The following is a 19,205-nucleotide window of genomic DNA, read 5'->3' as shown; positions in this document are numbered from 1 at the left end:
GTGTCCAAAGGGCAGTCCAGGACAGACCCAGCCCTCAAAACCAGTTCACTCAGTCATTTTCTGTCCCTCTCAGAGCTTCCACAGCTCTAGCAGACCACAGTGTAGAAGATTGCAGATGCCACCACAGTATCATAAAATGTGCATAACAGTGTTCTGCACACTCCTTCTCCACTCTTCTCAGCAGATGGAGATGATTTTGGCCCTTCCAATTTTTTTTTTTTCCTAATTATTTTGAATTTCTAGATTTATTGTTAATAATACATCCAGAGAGCTTTTGGAAATGTGTGGAGCAAAAGTATTGCTTTTTTGAAAAAATATACAATGAGTATGAATTAATCATTTAAAAAAGTATGTCGGGCCCAAAACAAATGTTTTGTTTACACCTGTGTAAAGATGTATGATGTTTGGTTGCTGTTTCTAACACGGCTTGAGAGCCAATAGAAGAACGACATTGGTATCATGTAGTATTTCTGTGTCGTCAGTGATCAAGCATAGTTGCTTAATAATTCTTAATGGCTGCCAGTTAGTGTGTAAAAAAACAGAAAAATGTTTGACAGTGCTAGTACAAATCCCAAGTGCTCAAAAGGGCAACAAAAGGAGGATCAAGACCAGAATGAAAGCTTGGGAATCTACACCAGCACTGTCTCACAAGATCGAGGTGCACAACAGAAATGCATGAAATACTAGTTAGAACCCTGTATAGTCATTTTTTTGTCACTACTTGCCAGAATAAATAAAAAAAACAGCACAGAAAAATACCAGAAAAAAATGGCTTGTTAACTGTCTGTGTTTGGGAGAAGCCGAGTCAGCTACTGGTGGAAATGGTGTAACATTAGCTATTGTTTTAAATCTGTGGTGATAGACTTAAAGTAGTGGCTACAAGCAACATAGCTAAAACTTGTTAAATCAGCCTTAAGACAGATGAACGTAAATAACGTACCTTGTCTTGTTTCAAGATGATCCACATCTTTATTGGTCTTTCACTGGACCTTTACCACTGGTTAGCCTAGCAAACAACTGTAATGTAAACATCATCTTTCAGCACTGCAGCACCAAAAGTTTGCTGGTAGATTAATACACATTAAATCTGTGTTTCAGATAAGACAGGTAAACCCAAATCTGGTATTTCACCAGACCTTTGTGAGTGGTTAACCTAGCAAACAGCTGTAATGTACACGCCAACATTCAGCACCTTGGCGCTGAAAGTTTGTTGCTTGGTTAATCCACAGGAAAATAAAGCTACGCACCCTAGCAAAAACAAAGCGACAGTCATCCTGGAGCACTTTGGTACCGAGGTCATGGACCTAACAGCTAACATGAAAGTTCTATGCCTCCATACTTTTTAGCTGGTAGAAATCTTGGGAAATCAAAAGTCCCTATTTCAGTTTCCACTGAGCCATAAAATGAGCACTTTGGAATATAGGCTCTGCTCAAAGTATCCACCAACAATCTGTCTTTTCCTGGTATGCACAATACAGTCAGATTATACACTCAGGATTGTTTTTCTCACTATGATTTCCAACAACTTGTGAACACTTTGAACAGTAACTTTGCAGCTACACATGTACTGGTGGAATTTTTCCATACTGAATAAATAGCTAAAAACTCCTTTTGTTATTGGGCATCTGGGCTGCAATATTTCAGCACCAGAGCATTTGCAATCATCTCTTTCAGTGTGAGGAACACTTCCTCATGTTGTGTTGTCCAGTTCCACTTATAGTCTTTGTGCATCTGTTGCTTTAACACCTGACACTGGTCTGCCAGATGAAGACAAAACATAGCCAGGTACTCTATCATACCCAATATCCTCCGAACTGCTTTCACGTCTCAGGTTTCAGCATCTGTAGGGTGGCACACACGTTTTGGGATCTATTTTTAGTCCATCCACCGTCAGGAGGTATCCTATGTATGCAACCTCATTTTGTTGCAGTTTGAACTTATCTACATTTAGTTTGATGCACTTGATGCATCAGTCTGGAAACAATCTCAGCTTTTCATCATGCTCTTTCACAGCAACTCTCAGTGTCTCACCTTGTCCTGTGATCAGCACATCATCTGCAATAGTGTACAAACCAGGCAGATCCTCTACTGCTTGTGTAAGCTTTCCTAGGGCTGGAATTATCCCCATGGGCATCCTCAGCAATAGGTAATGTCCAAATGCAGTTGAGAACATTGTCAGGTAATTGGACTCCTTAGTGAGTTTGACATGCCAGAAAACACTTTTGAGGTCACACACTGTAAACACTTTGGCTTTAGACAGTTACGAGAGTATGTTCTCAATGTTGGTAGTGGGTTGTGATACTGCTTCAAAGCCTTGAAGCTTCAAATAATTTCCTAAATTGGGATCAATAAAGTAACAGTCTAAGTCTAAGTCTTGTTTAAGGGTTTTGGATTAATGCATATTCTCGGTTTCCCTTTCTGCTTTTGTACAATGACCATCCAGATCCAGTCTGTGATGCATTCTACTGGTGTGATGATTCCTCTGCACTGCAGGTCCTGCTTCATGGTGGCAACTGGAACATGTCTCTTTGGTAGCTGCATAGACTTCACTGTGTCGTCTATTCCAGTTTTGTATTCTCGCTCAAGACAGCCATCACCAGTGAATACATCGGTATAGTCTGCCTTTATCTGTCGCATTGTCCACTGTCTGTGGGCTTCTTCAAGGTAACAATACTGTCTATTGCCAGGCTGTTCTCATAGTGCACCTTTACTAGCTTCATGGCCTTGCTGACTCTTCTGCCCAGCAGTGGCACCATCTGGAACTCCAACCAGTACAATGTCAGATTCCCTGGGTTTTTTATTTTTACTTTGCATGTTCCCAGTGGTTTCAGTTTGCTTTTGTTGTACATTACTAGAACATTCTCATGGTTTTAGTCAAGGCAAATTAGCTGATAAATTTCAATCAGCCTTCATCAAAGGTAGACATATACATAATAATGTCACGCTAATACTGGATATAATAGATTGTTTCCTGAATCAGACAGATTCTATTTACTTACTTTTTTATGGCACTTCTATAGAACATAATTTTCTTTTATCCAAACACTGGAAAAATCTGGCTTTGGTAATAGGTTTTGTCAAAGTTTTTGTAATGTTTAGTAATGACATTATTAGTTCTGTTTCTCTCAATCCAGGATTAACCCCAAGATTAGAGATTTGTTGTGGGATCAGACAAGGATATCCCATATCACAGAAACTTTTTGTACTATTCAACTAATGCCTTACCTGTTACCTACCCAGAAACAAGGAATAAATATTTTTGACTATGAGTTGTGTGTAAGTCAGTTTGCTGATGATACTGTCAATGATTGGCAAAGCTCTGAACATAATTTCTATCTTCCCCAAGGCATATGGATTCAGTCAGGGGTCAGACTGCAGAAAACTGCAATTAGCAGTTCTCAGCTATAACTGGCTGAGTCACATTTGAAGTTGTAGAAACAAAACGAACAAACACAATAAAAAATAATAAAAACAAATATATGTGATCATTTTTTGACTATGGGAAATATCAAAGCCAATTGAAGCAACAGAACAAATGAAGTCATAAAGTCCGCAAACTGACTGTAATGTCTGTCATGCAGCAGTATCTACCGTTATGGGTAGTAAACATTAGCCTCCATAAGCTACTAGTCATACAAAAACAAGTAAGACTGTAAAACTCCTGAGTGCACTGAACTGAGCAGGACTGTGTTTTTATTGCTGATGGATTCAATTTTTTTTGTAGTATTTCTTCCATGTTACATAGTCAAACTTTTTGGTGAGTCTTACAGTAAGTCTAGTTTAAAGCCAAAATAGCAAACATAACTACATTTTCAGTTCTGAACATGATTTAGCTTAGCATACGTATTTGATGTACCATCTGACGACTGCTGAAATCACCCCAAAAAATCTAGGTATTTTCAGTCAATTCAAAAACACAATCATCCTCCACCCAATCAGTGGCATTGATTATTTATTTGCGTCCAATATACAATCAGTAACATTGTTATGTGTTGTATGATTAAAAAGTTTAACTTTTGTGTACATATTTAATTACATGAGATAAACCTTTTTTAATTATTATTATTTTTTACAAATGCACATATTGCCAGCTCATTGTCCAGCCTGCCCAGTTACTTCACTTCCTTTTAAATGTGCTTTTAAATACTGACATACAAAAGGAGGCAAAACCAAATGTAACAGCAAAAACAATAATTACAAGCGTCCCTGTAAAGATATAAGAATTACTTTCATTTCTGCTTCAAACAGAAGAGCTCATCAAAGGGATTTCCCGATATGAGGTGGGGTGACACACTTACTGTTCAGCCTTCTGCATTGCAAATGACTGAGAATATAAAATACACACCACTCAACAACTCAACAGAATAAACTGAAGGTAAACAATGCTGAGAAAAAAAAAAAAAAAATTGGACAATTTTAAGACATGCTTCCTGAATTTGTCCTGTGCTGTCCCCATATCATTAAATCTTCCCCCAAATCTTTGCTTCATCTTCATTATTTTAATCCATGTCAGCATTTTCACATCTTGAAAACAAGCCAAACAGACACAAACCAAAAAATAATAGTAAGGTTCCACAAGAGCATATTCTTGCTGACTGGTTGCTATTGTTTCAATTTGAATTTCTATGAATTTTTAACATCTGAGGATAGCTCTAGCCATATCAATAATGAAAATGATGAATTCCTGTTTTTAGCACGTGTGATCCATTTTTGGACCCATAAGAAACACAGGCTCAAAGGTTAGCCACAGCTCACCACCAGCCAGAGCCCACCCCTTTCTCACATTAGAATGTCCTACACATTACCAATGTCTGTCCGATAATGATTTCATTCAAATATCAGACAAGCCTTTAACTGGCTTTTACATCAGCCCGTATGATGACACACTGTAGACAGATATGGGCACAAAAGAAAATATAAATCAAGGCTATGGTTTCAAATAAGTGAGGCACTTCCCTGCCAAAACGTTGCAAATACGTAGGCTAATATTTTTTGCCACTGGCCATATCAAGTGGCATCACATCCTCATCCCCTTTGTAACATCTATCACACAGAAGAATGGTAAAGATATTGATCATACAGCTAGACTCAGTTACTACCTTTTTATCAGCAACAAAAGCACGTTTAAAGATGAAATATCTGCAATAGTGCATTAAATCAGCCTGATTTAGATACATATTTCCATGGTTTCATTGAAATCATAATACAGAAAACAGAGCAAAAAGACAGTCTTTGGGGAAACAGCAATAACAAAAGTGCTAAAATGATACATAATGACCCACCACAGCATTAAATAATGTACAGTACTTGGCAATTGTTGTAGTTTTGATGTATGAGTCCAGCACATACATTCTATCAACAGAATGATACTTGTACAACGCAGATCACACCAGACTGATTTCTACAGCACTACATTCACATATCTTCATAATGTGTAACATGGTTACATTTTTTTTTTGTCCTGTTTTAACTATGATAACCTTTTTACCACTGATCAGGTTTGACACAGTACTTCATGAACAACTGAACACAAATATCCTAACCTTTTCATCAGGGGTCAGAGTGCAGAAAACTTCAATTAGCAGTTCTTAGCTGAGTCACATGTGAAGTTGAAGAAAAAAAAAAATTAGTAAAAATAAAAATTAAAAATAAAAATAAAGACACTGCTGGACAACTGATGAAAAGTAACTTTATGTCCAAATCACAGAGTAATGTATGGAGTGCATGACCTCACAAATGGGGCTAGGATATCCCTAGAAGAGCAACATGCTTGAGAGGTTTCAAGCTTTAGTGCCTGGTCACACCAGAAAATGGCACAGCAAAATTAATTCCCGTCTCCTCCCAAAATAAGTTAACACAGTTAAATCAAGGCAACGAGTGACTGCAGACCATGCTACATCTCTTTTGTGGAGCAGCTTATACTCTAGCAGACCATGGTTATACAAAATTGGATGGCAAGACACACTTGTGTGACAGCTTCCATTGTTTTGGACTGTGTAACTCGGTTCTTCCAAAGGTCAGCATTGTCAATGCAGTCTGAATTGGTCAACAGCATGAATTTGCATGTCAAAATTAAATCTATTCAAAAGCTCTGCATGAATGTGCTTCACCCTTGTGAGCTCATCCACTGACCACTGCAATTTTCTTTGAAATTAACAGATTTTGGTCTGAAATGTGTCGTTATAAAGTGTATTCAAAACTTTAAAGTCTATTCAGAAAGAGGGCAAAACAAATTTTCAGCTTCACTGTTGGGCAGTCTGTGTTTACGCACCCCAAAAGGCCAGTGATGTTTCAGATGATAGCTGTAAATAACCAGCAACGTACTTGTGGACTGTGTGTTCAGCTCAGCCTGGTTATGAAGTTGATTCATAGATCGTTTAGTCAAATTTGTATGAAACTGCAGAATTTCTAAAACTCTTTTCCTGTTTTGTCTGAACACACTTTTAACACTTTAAACAGTAGTTTAAGGTCAATTTACTCTTTAAGGTTAATAGTGAGTCTTAGTTGGAAAGTTAGGCAAGTACACCATGTGTGCTGGTATTGTTTAATTTCAAAGTGTTGTCATCGGTTTACTTTATGACAGACTAAAGACTTAGATCATAGTTATCAAGTCTCATTTCTGTAAAAGTCCATTGAGACATACTTTATGAACAAGAGCAATTTAAACCTTGACTTTCAACGAATCAGAGCATGGATTTTTCCTTGTTTTAACTAGTCTAACTTGAGCGCTTTAGTTAAGACACTTTTGTTTCTTACTGGACATAACACAAGCTTGTAAACAAAGTTAATAAAGGGGGCAACACAGGCTAAATACACCAAGTGGCTTAAATTTTGTTGGTTTTGGCAAAACACAAGACAACCAAACTGTCTGACCGCCAAACACCTGAATCATACATTTAACGCATCGGCAAGTTTAGACGATTTAGATTGATGAGAAATGAGAAATTAAACTCTTTCATCATATCTTTAAGGGGAAACAACAAAAAAGCTCAACTTGAAAGGCTGATGAAAAATTAAACATTATGATGACTACACACATAAGGAATATATGTATTCAAGTATACACAGAATGACAAGATTAGTAACACAATAAGCCCAATTCAATGTGGGTGGATGTCTAAAAAAGACTGACACCTCCGATGGGCTACAAACAGTCTACTAAGGAGTTCACTGAGGATGGGATGCAAATGATGCATGACGGAATCAGGACGTGGGAGAAGCGGAAACTTGAGCTGTTGGGGAGGGAATGGTGGTTCCAAGATTATAGGTTGAGTTCAGAGATGATGACTGAGGCGATGCTAAAGGACTGTAAATGGGCCTGACAGAGATGGTTGAAGAAAGGGAGTGTTGAGCAGGAGTTGCTGTTGTTGGGGAGTCCAAGCTAACCTCATCCCCTTCTTCTGAGTCCCATACTTCACTCTGCAAGTAGTCTGCGAATAAGGCCTTGGCTCGTGCCAGCACCCTGCTCAGGTTATGGCGCCGCACAAGACGATCGAAGTGCATGGCTAGCTCGTTGTAATCCAAGCAGTTCTTGATGATGTGGTCTCTGTGCTCCAGCAGGATGGACAGGCACAGGAAAAGCATGAAGGGATTGCCTTTGCCAAACTCCTGAGGAGGTGGCAAGGAACACAGTTTGGTCTCAGCTTTCGAAGAACTGGGCGTGATAGCTGTAGTGCTGGGGGACTTGTTGCTAGGTGAAGGGAGATTGCTGGAGGATGACCTGCTACTAGACAGCGAGGTGCCTCTTCCAAAGGACAAAATGGGTGAAGACAGATGGGATCGATTCTGAGTGTGGGAGGGAGACACAACAGATGTTTTTACAGAGGGGGTTGTGGGCGACTGTACTGTACTGCTGAGCACTTGAGTAGAGGCGGTTAATACTTTTGGGACAGTTCTTGGAAAGGGCCCACTTCCATTGGTTGTGGAAGGGGATGGGGATTTTGGAGGAGAGTCTGGCCAGCTGGAGGGTGAAGCTGGAGATGTGGGAGAGACAGAGTGGGCAGTTTTCCAGACTGGTAGGCCACTAGGAAAGAGAGGAGGTGATGACATTGAAGAGAAACCATTGTCACAGTTTTTTATGAGAGGTGTTCTCTCCTCTGGGTCCTCCTCGCTGTCAACTGTGGACTGGCGCCTTGGAATGCTTGTTACTGACTTTGAAGTTGCCAAGCCCTGTGGCTGCCCAGCATCCTCTATATTAAAGCTATCTTCATTTTGGGCAGTATAGTATTTAAACTCTCCAAAACTACTTTGCCTCTCAAAAGGAGGAGCTGTCAAATCTGCCTTTTCCATGGTCACTTGAGGATTATCACTTTCAGTGCCCTCACTTTCCTTTCCAGCTCCTACATCTTCTTTTTCTATTATAGCATTCGTGCTCACGTCTGATTCTTCTCTTGAAGGCCTCAGCATATGTCGTCTACGCTGCTTCTCTTTTTGTTCCTTATCATCTCCAAGGCAATTATCAACTCTCTTGTCCTTGTCTCTGCAGGACAGTGTTTCATAGGTTTCCAGTGGTGGACCCAGAAGTTCCACCTCAGTTTCAGGAGGATCCGGGGGCAGGGAGCTCCAAGTAACCTCCAGCATCCTCAAAGCATCGTCAAACACAAACTCTCGCTTGAGTTCCAGAAGCAGCCAGCGATAACAGAAGAAGAGGTCATCAGCTCCTCTGGACACCAGATAAGAGTAAAATTCAGGATCTGAGTACTGCAGAAGCAACTTTAGGTGCTGGAACTTAATAGACATAAGCTGCCCATCTGGCCTGAAGTTCCCCTCCAATCGTTTCATAATGCCACAAAAGCAAATGAAGGCATGCGCCTCATTGTCCATTACTGCAAGGATAGGGGAGGCAATATCACTCATGCCTTGACAGTATGATATCTGAAAAACAACACATCCACAAAAAGTTACTGAAGTCTCATTTACAAAGAAAAACAGAATTCTAAATCATGTAGAGATACACACACACTTTTGTGAATAAAATTACCTTGCATATTTCAGGAAAAATCAAATAAATATTCATTTACATGTCTTTTAGTTCAAGGGTTAACCAGGGGCTTTGTTTAACATGTAGATGCTGTTTCTGTACATATAATTTGATTTATCCATTTCCTCTCATGCTTGAGAATATCTGTACATATAGTACCGACCAACAAATCACAAGAGGTAGGTATAATCACATGCAAACCAATTAACTGAATTGCAGATACGCAAATCCACTATCAACCCCATAACAATTGACACAATGTTAATTATTGTTCCTAAATATGTGAATTTCTGTTTTTATTAGAAAAGCAAGGTAATCACTTTTTTCATTATTCACCCTGAAAATCCACCTCTATTTTCTTTAATTGACTTCAGAGTAAATAATGCCATTAATTTGTCATTTTTGCATTTTTGCGTGAGTTCCACTAACACTGCACCACTGATCATGTCCACTTAATGCAGGAGACCGAAAGAATATGTCAGTAACATTCAGTTATTGTCAATCTGCATTGATAATGAACTGTTAGGTTTGATTACCATTCATTTTAACGTAATCAAAACAGGTATATTTTCTGTTAGCTTAAACTGTTAAAAATGTGCGATTAATACACAACTTACGCTGATGTAGTACTGTGTCCAATGTTTATTTTGTGTTCTGCAATTCTTTATTTTTTCATCACATCAGGTGAATCCTCTGTCAATCACCTGTCCCCATGGTGTATCGTATTTATCTTTGCATAGACTACTTGTGGAAATGTCAAATAATATACAGTTTGGCTTAACAGAATTTAAATTGTTACTGTGGTGATCTTGAGTTCTTTATTTAGACATGAGTGGAGAGAAAGTTCAACACAATGTAGTATGTTTATATGCAGACATGCAGAAACCAATGACTTATCAAACTGTCCCTCCTCAAGAAGGGTTCCATGAAAAACTAGTGTTTTTAGTGTAGTGTAGATTACAGTTGAATCTTTGGGTTTTACTTATTCAAAATAATTAATAATAATTAATAATATAAAGAATTTCCCAATTGAGTATTATTTATAAATGCATAAATATTTACTCATCACAAAGTGTAAGCCTCACTGAATCTAACAATATGTGTGTCATGGCTGTGCTCAGATCTAATAGAGTTATGACTCAGGAGGAATGTGATTTTTGGTACAAATTGTGGCAATCCGGCACTTTTGAAGTTTTGAAATACCTTAATCAGCTGCTCCTACAAATGCTGACTGTGCTGGTAAGCAGGCAAATCATCAGCCAAACTACAATATCTAACTTCCTGTTGTTTTTTCACGACCTGCATGCACCTGTTCCTTTCAGCTCACACAGAATTGCCTCATGTCTCTCCCTACCTTCTCTTGGGAAGGGGCCTCACAAACACCTCTATACAAAAGGGATTCAAGAGAACACAGCAGATTGAGATTTGATAAATGAATAAGTGACTGAGCATCTCTACACACCTGTGGATGTGTGATGGCAAATGTGGTGAGCAGATCTGTGAGGGCAGTCAAATGTGGACTGTCTTCTGAGCCTGAATAGTATGGATGAGCCCGGTCCGTCCTCAGGACGTCTTTAAGAACATTCCCACGTATAAATTCAAGGTCCTCAAGGCTGACCCGTGATGTCCACTCTCTCTTCAGCTGGTCATACTCCCTCGTCTTCCTCTTCATGTAGTCCATTCTTTCCTGTCCACTGAGCCCATCAGGGTAGACGTTCAGGAGGTATCTCCAAACAACCTAACACAACACGATGCAAGTGAATTTTTAACCAATGATAGTCATAAAATAGAAATCATATAAATACATAAATAATATGTATGCATGATTTTTGATTTGTAATGTTTTTTTCTTTGGGGGAAACCAAATGAAAAATCACAAACTATATCACCTTCATGACAAGTAACTAATGCCAAAGTCAGCAGAAAATAAAGGTGGAGTTTCCTTACACCATATTTTGGTTGCTTTTCTTGCTGAAGTACTAATATGTGAAAAAATCTGGATCTGGGAAAAAAAAAAAAAAAAAAAATCTGGGAAAAATCAGCCACATGTCGAAATTTTACCTTTTGGAGATTTTAATATCACCTAGAAGCTTATTTCAAGCTCTTTTCAAATCTGTTTTCATTATTTTTATATCTGGTTTGTATCAAATGTAATGATCACTCAAAGTCAGCTGATCAGTAGGATTTTTTGGAGCGGAATTTTGAGAAAAACTGGTTTAAAGACAAGGATTTTAAATCAGAACATGACCAGCTACCTCAAACTCTCTCCGTCTCTGAAGCTTTGACATCTCTCTCTGTGTGTCTCGTAGCATCTGACTGAGGTGTCAAAATAATGTTTTGATGATTAGGGTGACCAGATGTCCTGCTTTGTGCGGGACAGTCACGTATTTCCATTATTTTTCACACGTCCCGCAAATTGTGACGTTGTCGCAAATTGTTAGCGACACTGTAAATAATAATTCGCAACAACATCACAATTTGCAGGACGTGAAAAGTAATGGAAGTGCCTGCACAAAGCGGGACATCTGGTCACCCTAACTATGACAGATAAACTGTCTTCATAGGCTATATAGACTAACATGTTAGGGGCGGATTTCATGCGCTGTTAGTTTTTCATTCATAGGAGATAACAACAAACAGCGTACCTAATTTAAATAATGTTTTTAACATATTAAACAAGCAAAATATAATGATGATGTACAATAATAGTTTAATGAAAACCCAATTTCACCAATATTTTGACTTTTGACCTATTTTCACATTTTCCTGGAAAAGTGCCAGCACGACATCCGACAGGTTTTCCTAGATTCCATCACATATTACTACTAACCAATAATCAGAACTAGGATTCAATAAGAATCAGAATTGACAAGCATATCAATAATCAATGAAATGTAACTCATCCCTGTTTATTTCTGAGTCTGCGGAACATGGGATTGGGATTTAACAAAACACAGGTGTTACACCTTGCGCAATGAAGGGTCCACACCGCCATGGTAGATCCGCAGTCTGAGTTCCTCAGGTCGTGTCAACTGGCCCTGTCCGTTGAGGTAACTGTGAAACTCAGCGTCGCTCAGAGGGGGCTTGAAAGGCTTGACCTCCTCCCCATAAGACCAGCTGAAGGCCTGCTGGACTCTGGACAGGGTCCTGCCCACCTGAACATAAGCCGAACAAGTAAATGATAAATGAAGTGTATTTGTATAGCACTTTCTAGTCTGATGATCACTCAAAGTCTGCATTCATCCTTTCACACACACATTCATTTGATGGTGGCTAAGCCACCCACCCATTACGAGCATCAACCATTCACACACACTCAAACACTGATGGGACAGCACCAGGAGCAATGTGGGGTTCGGTGTTTTGCCCATGGATACTTTGACATGTAGACTGCTGAGGCAAACCACCGACCTTCTGATAAGTGGACGACTGCTCTACCTCCTGAACTCAGGAGAGCATAAACGCAAAGACCCTGACTCTAAGCAAAAGAGACCGCATAAAGAAGATTAACGAAGGTAACGGAACCTGGGACAGTAGAGACTGGGTGAAGGGAAGAGCTGCCGATGCCAAAGACCTAGTCCTCTCTGCGAGAAGCTGCTCAGAGCCAATCACATCTTTGGGGCTGATGATGTCCCAGTCCTCCATAACAGGACCTGTAGTTGAATAAGAAGTAGCATACTGAACAATCATCTACATCAGGTCTACCTCTTTTTATAATCCCTACTGGAAGTGCAGTTTGCCCACATGAGTACTGAAACAAGTATTGCTTACTGTAATCATTCCTCCTGTTCATACTGACCACTAAGAAATTCCTTCCTAATGCATTTCCAATATAAGTGATGGAGGACAAGTTCATTTTATTTTCTATACAGCGCCAGATCACAACAAAAGTCATTTAAGGATAACTTTCCCACAGAACAGGTCTATACCTTGTACTTTTATTAAACAAACTAAATAGTGTTATGTTATTTATCTTATTTACAGGAAGGCATGTCATTTCTGTCTCTACATGGTTGCATGTTTACAATTCTCCTCTGCTCACTGTATCATGGTGAAGTTCTGCCTCGATGTGTGCACACACGCACACACATGTGCGCGCAGACACACACATACACAGGTGAGCACACTCTCACCAGCGGAGAGTGTGTGTGTGTCGGAAAATATGTCATGTCAAACTAACTAACTTAGTTGCTTTAAGGATATACTGGTGTTCTTACTGTCCTCTGAAGGTTTAATGTCCATCTTGAGCTGTAGATAGGGTTTGGCTGCACTCACAAATGCAACATCCAAATCCCAGTCAGACACCAGAGACTGATATATTTCAGCACCACTCCGATCTCGAGACAAGTAACTGATGCCAAAATTCCGCTTCCTAGTTTGAAAGACAAGCAGAAGTAAATTGCAAGCACATGTAACATTTGTCGGGACAAACCGTGATTAGTTGACTTGTCAATTAAACATTGCCACCTTTGCTAGTCAGCACCAGAACTACTACTTGGTTAAACTTATTACAGTGAAAAACGCTTATAGTGATAACTGTTACAGTGATAAACTACTTAAATGGATGAAATGGATCAAAAAACTTGGGACAGAATTGACAGAATTTTCTTTCTTTCTTTTTTTTTTTTCCTTGTACTGCCTTGTGGTAACCTGTCTGCTTCTGTCTGGCTACCTGAGGCTGCTGCAACATGCACATTGAAATCATGATGGAAAATGAAAGTTGCCATGGCAGAAATTGCTATAAATGCAAAGAACAAATCGCTGAAGGATTAACTCATTTTAGCTGTTGGCAAAGCAGCTAACAACATTGGCTTTCACATATTTAGCTCCAACCCACTAAAACGAGCATTTTGCTTAATATCAACTGAAACAACAGCACTGGTGTTTGGTGGTTTCTATGCATGGTAAAGAAAAAAAAGGGCTACTTAAATCACACAACTGGCAAATAAATGCTGTTTGAGGGGGTTCACTTATTGTGTGCCCCATCTTTCAGGGCAGGGGAGCTTTTCATATCGAGTCCTGTTCAGCCATATTGTTTCTTGAAGGTTTACCGCCAGCTACTGGACTGAGGAGGAGAACTATACACTGTGTAAAGAATTTAAAGAAAAGTAAAAATAGTTTTTTCTCACTTTTTAGACTAGTCGACCAGGTACAGATTAAACTTCTGTTTAAACATCAGAGAAATTAACTGTTAGCAACAATCCTGGTATCTAAAGTCAAAGTCAAAGTCAGCTTAATTGTCAATTCTTCACATGTACCAGACATACAAAGGAATCGAAATTACGTGTCCCACTGTCCCACGGTGAGACAAGACATTTCTGACACTAAGGTAAACAGTAAAGTGCACAGGCACAATGAATAAAAACAGACATATCCTAACACTACAGTAAACAACAAATGAAAAAAAAAGTGCACAGTAGTTGAAGACATCTACTGATACTAAAAATAAACAATAGAGAATAGGAGTTCACAGTGTAAATGTAAGAAGTAGACAACAGTTTTGTCAAGGTGATCACCCTTACCCATTCAAATCAAAGGCTCTGATAAGTATGTGCTGTAGGACCTCCAGTGATGTTATCTGAGGATCAACGGCAAAGGAGCGAAACTCCACAGGAAGCATCCCATCACATTTCTGAAAAGCATTACATCACAATCTCTAAAATATCATCACTGACAAACATAAAAACACATGGAAGAAAGTGGCATTTCACACTAATTCCACACTATGGTATAATACAAGAGAACATAGTTTTTATGCTGGTATTTCAAGACACTGTTTTGGTGGTTAGTACACAAGAATAAATTTACAGCATTGTTTCGTACCAAAAGCGCAGTACAAAAGGCATGTACTCAATCAATGAACTTTAAAAAGTAATGCCATTTTCAAATTTGGAAATATAACTAGGAAAGTGAGGAGAATGTTTTGACAAATATTTTTCTAACTTAATGTGAGCTGTCATCAAAGCTATCAGCCCATCATCATCACTTTTTAAAGATTTCCTGGGGTGAGTAGTTTCACCATTTTTATTGTGAATTACATTGTAGGACAACAGTATGTAGTCAACACTCCAGTCGAAATATAGTTTGCATGTTGACACTTTAAGTATTCTTCAACTATCCCTTTGTCTGTTCAATGTACTACATACTACATGATGATAACTTGCTTAGAAACTGTTTATAATAGGGCTAGGTGATGTGATTGAAATAATTCTGATATTAAAATATAGACTTTCCATTATCAATATATCAGTAGAGGGCAAAAGCATACAAAACAACATATAAAATACCTAAACAAATGTTCAGAGCAATTAACAATGAAATCCTTCATAAGCTATGTGTGAAACAAATAAATATCTTGATTTTCTTAGTATTTAATTTGATGAACTTGCTTGGTCGTAACTGTTCATTTGAACAAAAATTTGTAGAATGATAAAATTCTAAGTTTATATTGTCACAGTTCTGCTGAAGGTTGATAAATGATAATATTTAATTATTGCCTTGCTGTAGTATACACAATACACTATTGAGAAAGCACTATATGTAGTTTGTCTTATGGTTCTCATCTGATTTGACCCATTTTTACCGTATGCAAAATGTAGTAAAGCGAGTCAATAAAATTTGAGTTTCCTGAAGCAGAGATCAGAAAAATTCCTGTTTCAGGTAACGTGATGTCTCGCGTGTGCACGGGACGATATATATTTTTTCCTAGGATGGCGAAGGCAATGCCCGTCGTACTCTGCCTGTGATTAGCTTCCATAGATATTCTTCCCCTAACCCTAACCAATCGTCACTCCCCATGCCATACATGAACCAACCCAATCAACGAAGGCAGAGCATACTAGTCAATCAGAGCCAGAGTATGGCCGTCCATGGCTTCGCCATCCTTAGAAAAGAAATTGTCCACGCGCAGACATTTGCTGATCAGGCAGGTGACGTCAGCTCAACGCTATGAGAGTACGCTACTTTGGTTTTCGCCTCTGCTTTGCTAATGATGGCTTTAGCAGAGAATTGTGAAAGTGTCAGTTCTAACTCACTGTTGCAGTCGAAGAATACGGTGATAGGGAGAATTGATTAGCACGTCCAGCTGCCATCAATGACAACAAACACTGCTGCCAATAAACAAAATGGATTGCCATGGGACAGACTCGCTCTCTACAAACACACTGTTCTAAAGCTAATGTCACAGGTAAAAAATTTTTTCGACTTGTAATACTACAATGTGTTTTTGATAGACAGCTAGCAAACACCAAGCAGACAATGCTATAAACAGGACATCGGGGTTGCTAGCTATCTAGCAGACGCTGGCAGACTATTTGTTACCTTTATCATCCTACCTTGACTTTGACACGAACCACCCCCCTCTCCTCCTCGCCTGCCATGTTAAAGGCTCCGTTTCGTAACAAGGTGGTTGTTTTATTTCCTTTTTACACTGGCATGATGATCAATAAACGACGGCGAATCCCAGTCGCCGAGTTGCTCTAGTTCGTGATCTTCTTCTGCGTTAAATTGATAGTGTTAACGGCTGTATTAGCGCCATCTACTGGGCATACCTTTATCATGTCCTCTCTCTGAGCCTCAAAGCACCGACTCAGAGCCTGTAAACCCAAGAAGTACTCTATCTTTAAGTTGAAGTAGTAATACCACTATAGAAAAATGTACAGAGGTACTATCACCTAATGTTCATAGACATTAGACATTAGTTAAGAGTGAACATATTCACAGTGCAAAATACAGCCCCTGAGAATAATAAATTAATGGATTGCTAGATAATTAATACAGGTATATCAAAGTGCATTCAAATTTCATTGAAAATAACACAAAGACAACATATCAAATGTTGAAACTGAGAAACTGTTTTAGAAAATTATCTCCTCATTTAGAATTTGATGCAACACTTTTCAAAAAAAATCAAAAAATTAAAAAAAGCTGGGACAGGGTCATGTTTACCACTTTTGCAAGACTGCAAGCATTGGGGAACTCAGGAGATCAACTGCTGTAATTTTGAAAGTGGAACGTTTTCCCATTCTTGCTTCATGTATTATTTCGGCTGCTCAACAGTTTGGGTATTTTTGGTATTTTACATTTCACACAAATGTTTAGGATCAGGTTTTCTATTAAATATAAAAATTAAATTTTTATTCAACTCATCTCGACAATTGATAACCAGTTAATTAAGTCTGATGAAATACTAAACTATTAATTTGTAACTCTGATTAATAATTAAATTAACAACTTCAAACCAAATAATCATTAACAGCAGAGGTTGAAGGGTTTTGGAGTTCTGAAGTTGGCAGTATTCACTCCAGTGATACATTTAACAGACCAGCATGTATATTCAAAGCATTCATTTTCAAGACAAGACTAAAACACACAATATGTAACCTAAGTAAGTGTAAAGAACCAAACAAAAGGAAATGTACAGTGTGTGCATCTTAGGCGTGGCACCGGAAAGAATGTGTTTTTCTTAGTTCTTACTTGATATGTTCCATGTGCACGAGCATGAACTCACACAGTAGTCATATACAAAATATGTGAAGCAGGAGTTTTGAGTTTCCTCCCCACGTGTATGGCTACATTTAAGGCCAATTCAAAGTATATGTTTTGTATGTGGTCTATGTAGAATAATGATGCCAGGTTGAATGATGCAGTCTAAGCCTTGAAAGGAGAGCGAAAAAGGAGTTGGCTGACCCAAGTGAACAAACAACAAAGCAGCAGCATAATTGCTAGCTTAACAAAGGCAGTCCAGTTCAACATAGAAGAGGCAACAGATTTGCAAAAAGAAAGCCTCAAGGACCTAGAGAAAAAAAAAACAACTGACTTTGCAAAGAGAACAGCAATCTTAAGGACAGAGTTAGAGGACTGCTATATCATAATGTCAGGATGTAACTGAACCCAAAAGCAGAATGTTTGGCAGTGTTCAACACAAAAACAGTTAATTACAGCTTGTACAGTCAGAATAAATGTGCAATTCTGAAGAGCTGGGCCGGGCGGTCAGAGCAGGTTGGCAGATGGTGAAAGACCAGAGAAAGTTAGCTGATTTTTGGCAAGTAATCCAAGTGGTAAGAGGCTTGTGGTTTCCTCTTGTGAAGACAAAATACAGGTGTCAGTTTAAGGAGACAGCATGGAGCCAAAACTTTAACAAGAGAAAAAAGGAGCCAAGACAAAATACCACAGAGGACAACAAGCAATCTGGCAAAGAGTGGAGTGAAGAACCAGGGTTATATACTGTGTGGGCTGATGACTTGATGAGCCTCAGGTGGGCAGGTGGGCAGGCAGCAGTAGGTGAACCATGCCCAGTTCAGCATACACACAGACAGAGAGGGAGGGGGAGAAGACACACAAAACACAAGGGAGGGGAGACAAAAAAAGGGGAAGGGGCAGGAATACACCGCCAATCCTGACATGCAGTTTGTTTTTTTGGTATAGATGTTTCATGTGGTGTCTTAAATGTTAGGAGTGTGAAGGACATTCTAATGTTGTGACATGACTTTTTGGATTAATCAGTTGGGAGACAGGATTTTTAGTCATGGCTCTAACCAGTCTGGAGGTGTGGTGATATGCTTCGCGTGTATACATACGCAGCAGCAGGTAGTGCGCGTGCCTCACAGCAAGAAAGTCGCCGGTTTGGTTTGCGTGTTCTTCCTTTGCATGCGTGGGTTCTCTCCGGGCACTCCGGCTTCCTCCCACAGACCAAAAACATGCTCATTAGGTTAATTGGTGACTCTAAAAATTGTCCTTAGGTGTGAGTGTGAGTGTGAATGGTTGTCTGTCTCTAAATGTTGCCCTGCAATCGACTGGCGACCGGTTCAGGGTGTACCCCACCTCTCGCCCGTTGACGGCTGGGATAGGCTCCAGCCCCCCCACAACCCCGAAAGGGATAGTCGGTATAGAAAATGGATGGATGGAAAAATATAAACGCAACACTTTTGTTTTTGCTACCACTTTTCATGAGCTGAACTCAAAGATCTAAAACATTTTCTATATACACAAAAGACCATTCTCTCTCAAAAATTGTGCGCAAATCTGTCTAAATCTGTGTTAGTGAACACTTCTCCTTTGCTGAGATAATCCATCCCACCTCATTGGTGTGGCAAGACAAGATGCTGATTAGACAGCTGCTGCAACAATCGGTTTGCATAACCAAAGAATTTCTGCACAAACTGTCAGAAACCGTCTCAGGTAAACTCATCTGCATGCTCGTCGTCCTCATCGGGGTCTCGACCTG

The 19,205-nt window shown here is 39.2% G+C and overlaps 2 protein-coding genes across 3 annotated transcripts in view; both read right to left on the bottom strand.

The window, feature by feature from the left end:
* The window catches only part of asxl1 (ASXL transcriptional regulator 1), a 148,703-nt gene that overhangs the window by 97,451 nt on the left and 32,047 nt on the right, over window positions 1–19,205 (bottom strand). The gene's annotated exons all lie outside the window — the stretch shown is intronic.
* tbc1d25 (TBC1 domain family, member 25) lies at window positions 3,934–16,488 on the bottom strand. 2 transcript variants are annotated; one of them, XM_076741456.1, is made up of 7 exons: window positions 16,301–16,488; window positions 14,503–14,612; window positions 13,198–13,352; window positions 12,506–12,633; window positions 11,947–12,135; window positions 10,443–10,718; window positions 3,934–8,874 (listed from the first exon to the last, which is right to left on the bottom strand). In XM_076741456.1, exons 1-7 carry the CDS (start codon window positions 16,307–16,309, stop codon window positions 7,204–7,206), a joined length of 2,538 nt encoding a protein of 845 aa, XP_076597571.1. In that variant the 5' UTR covers window positions 16,310–16,488; the 3' UTR covers window positions 3,934–7,203. The 2 variants fall into 2 exon arrangements, with proteins under 2 accessions (XP_076597571.1, XP_076597570.1); XM_076741455.1 differs by having other exon boundaries at window positions 16,315–16,483.

The sequence above is a fragment of the Chaetodon auriga genome, chromosome 10 (assembly GCF_051107435.1).
Source record: "Chaetodon auriga isolate fChaAug3 chromosome 10, fChaAug3.hap1, whole genome shotgun sequence".
NCBI classification, from domain to species: domain Eukaryota; kingdom Metazoa; phylum Chordata; class Actinopteri; order Chaetodontiformes; family Chaetodontidae; genus Chaetodon; species Chaetodon auriga.
This window is presented reverse-complemented; position numbering and strand designations above follow the sequence as displayed.

Coding starts and splice junctions, on each gene's coding strand:
- tbc1d25 (XM_076741455.1), bottom strand. CDS start 16,359: ATGGCAGGCGAGGAGGAGAGGGGGGTGGTTCGTGTCAAAGTCAAG. Junction 12,634..13,197: donor CATTAAACCTTCAGAGGACA/GTAAGAACACCA, acceptor ATTCAACTACAG/GTCCTGTTATGGAGGACTGG. Junction 12,136..12,505: donor CCCAGTCTCTACTGTCCCAG/GTTCCGTTACCT, acceptor GCTTATGTTCAG/GTGGGCAGGACCCTGTCCAG.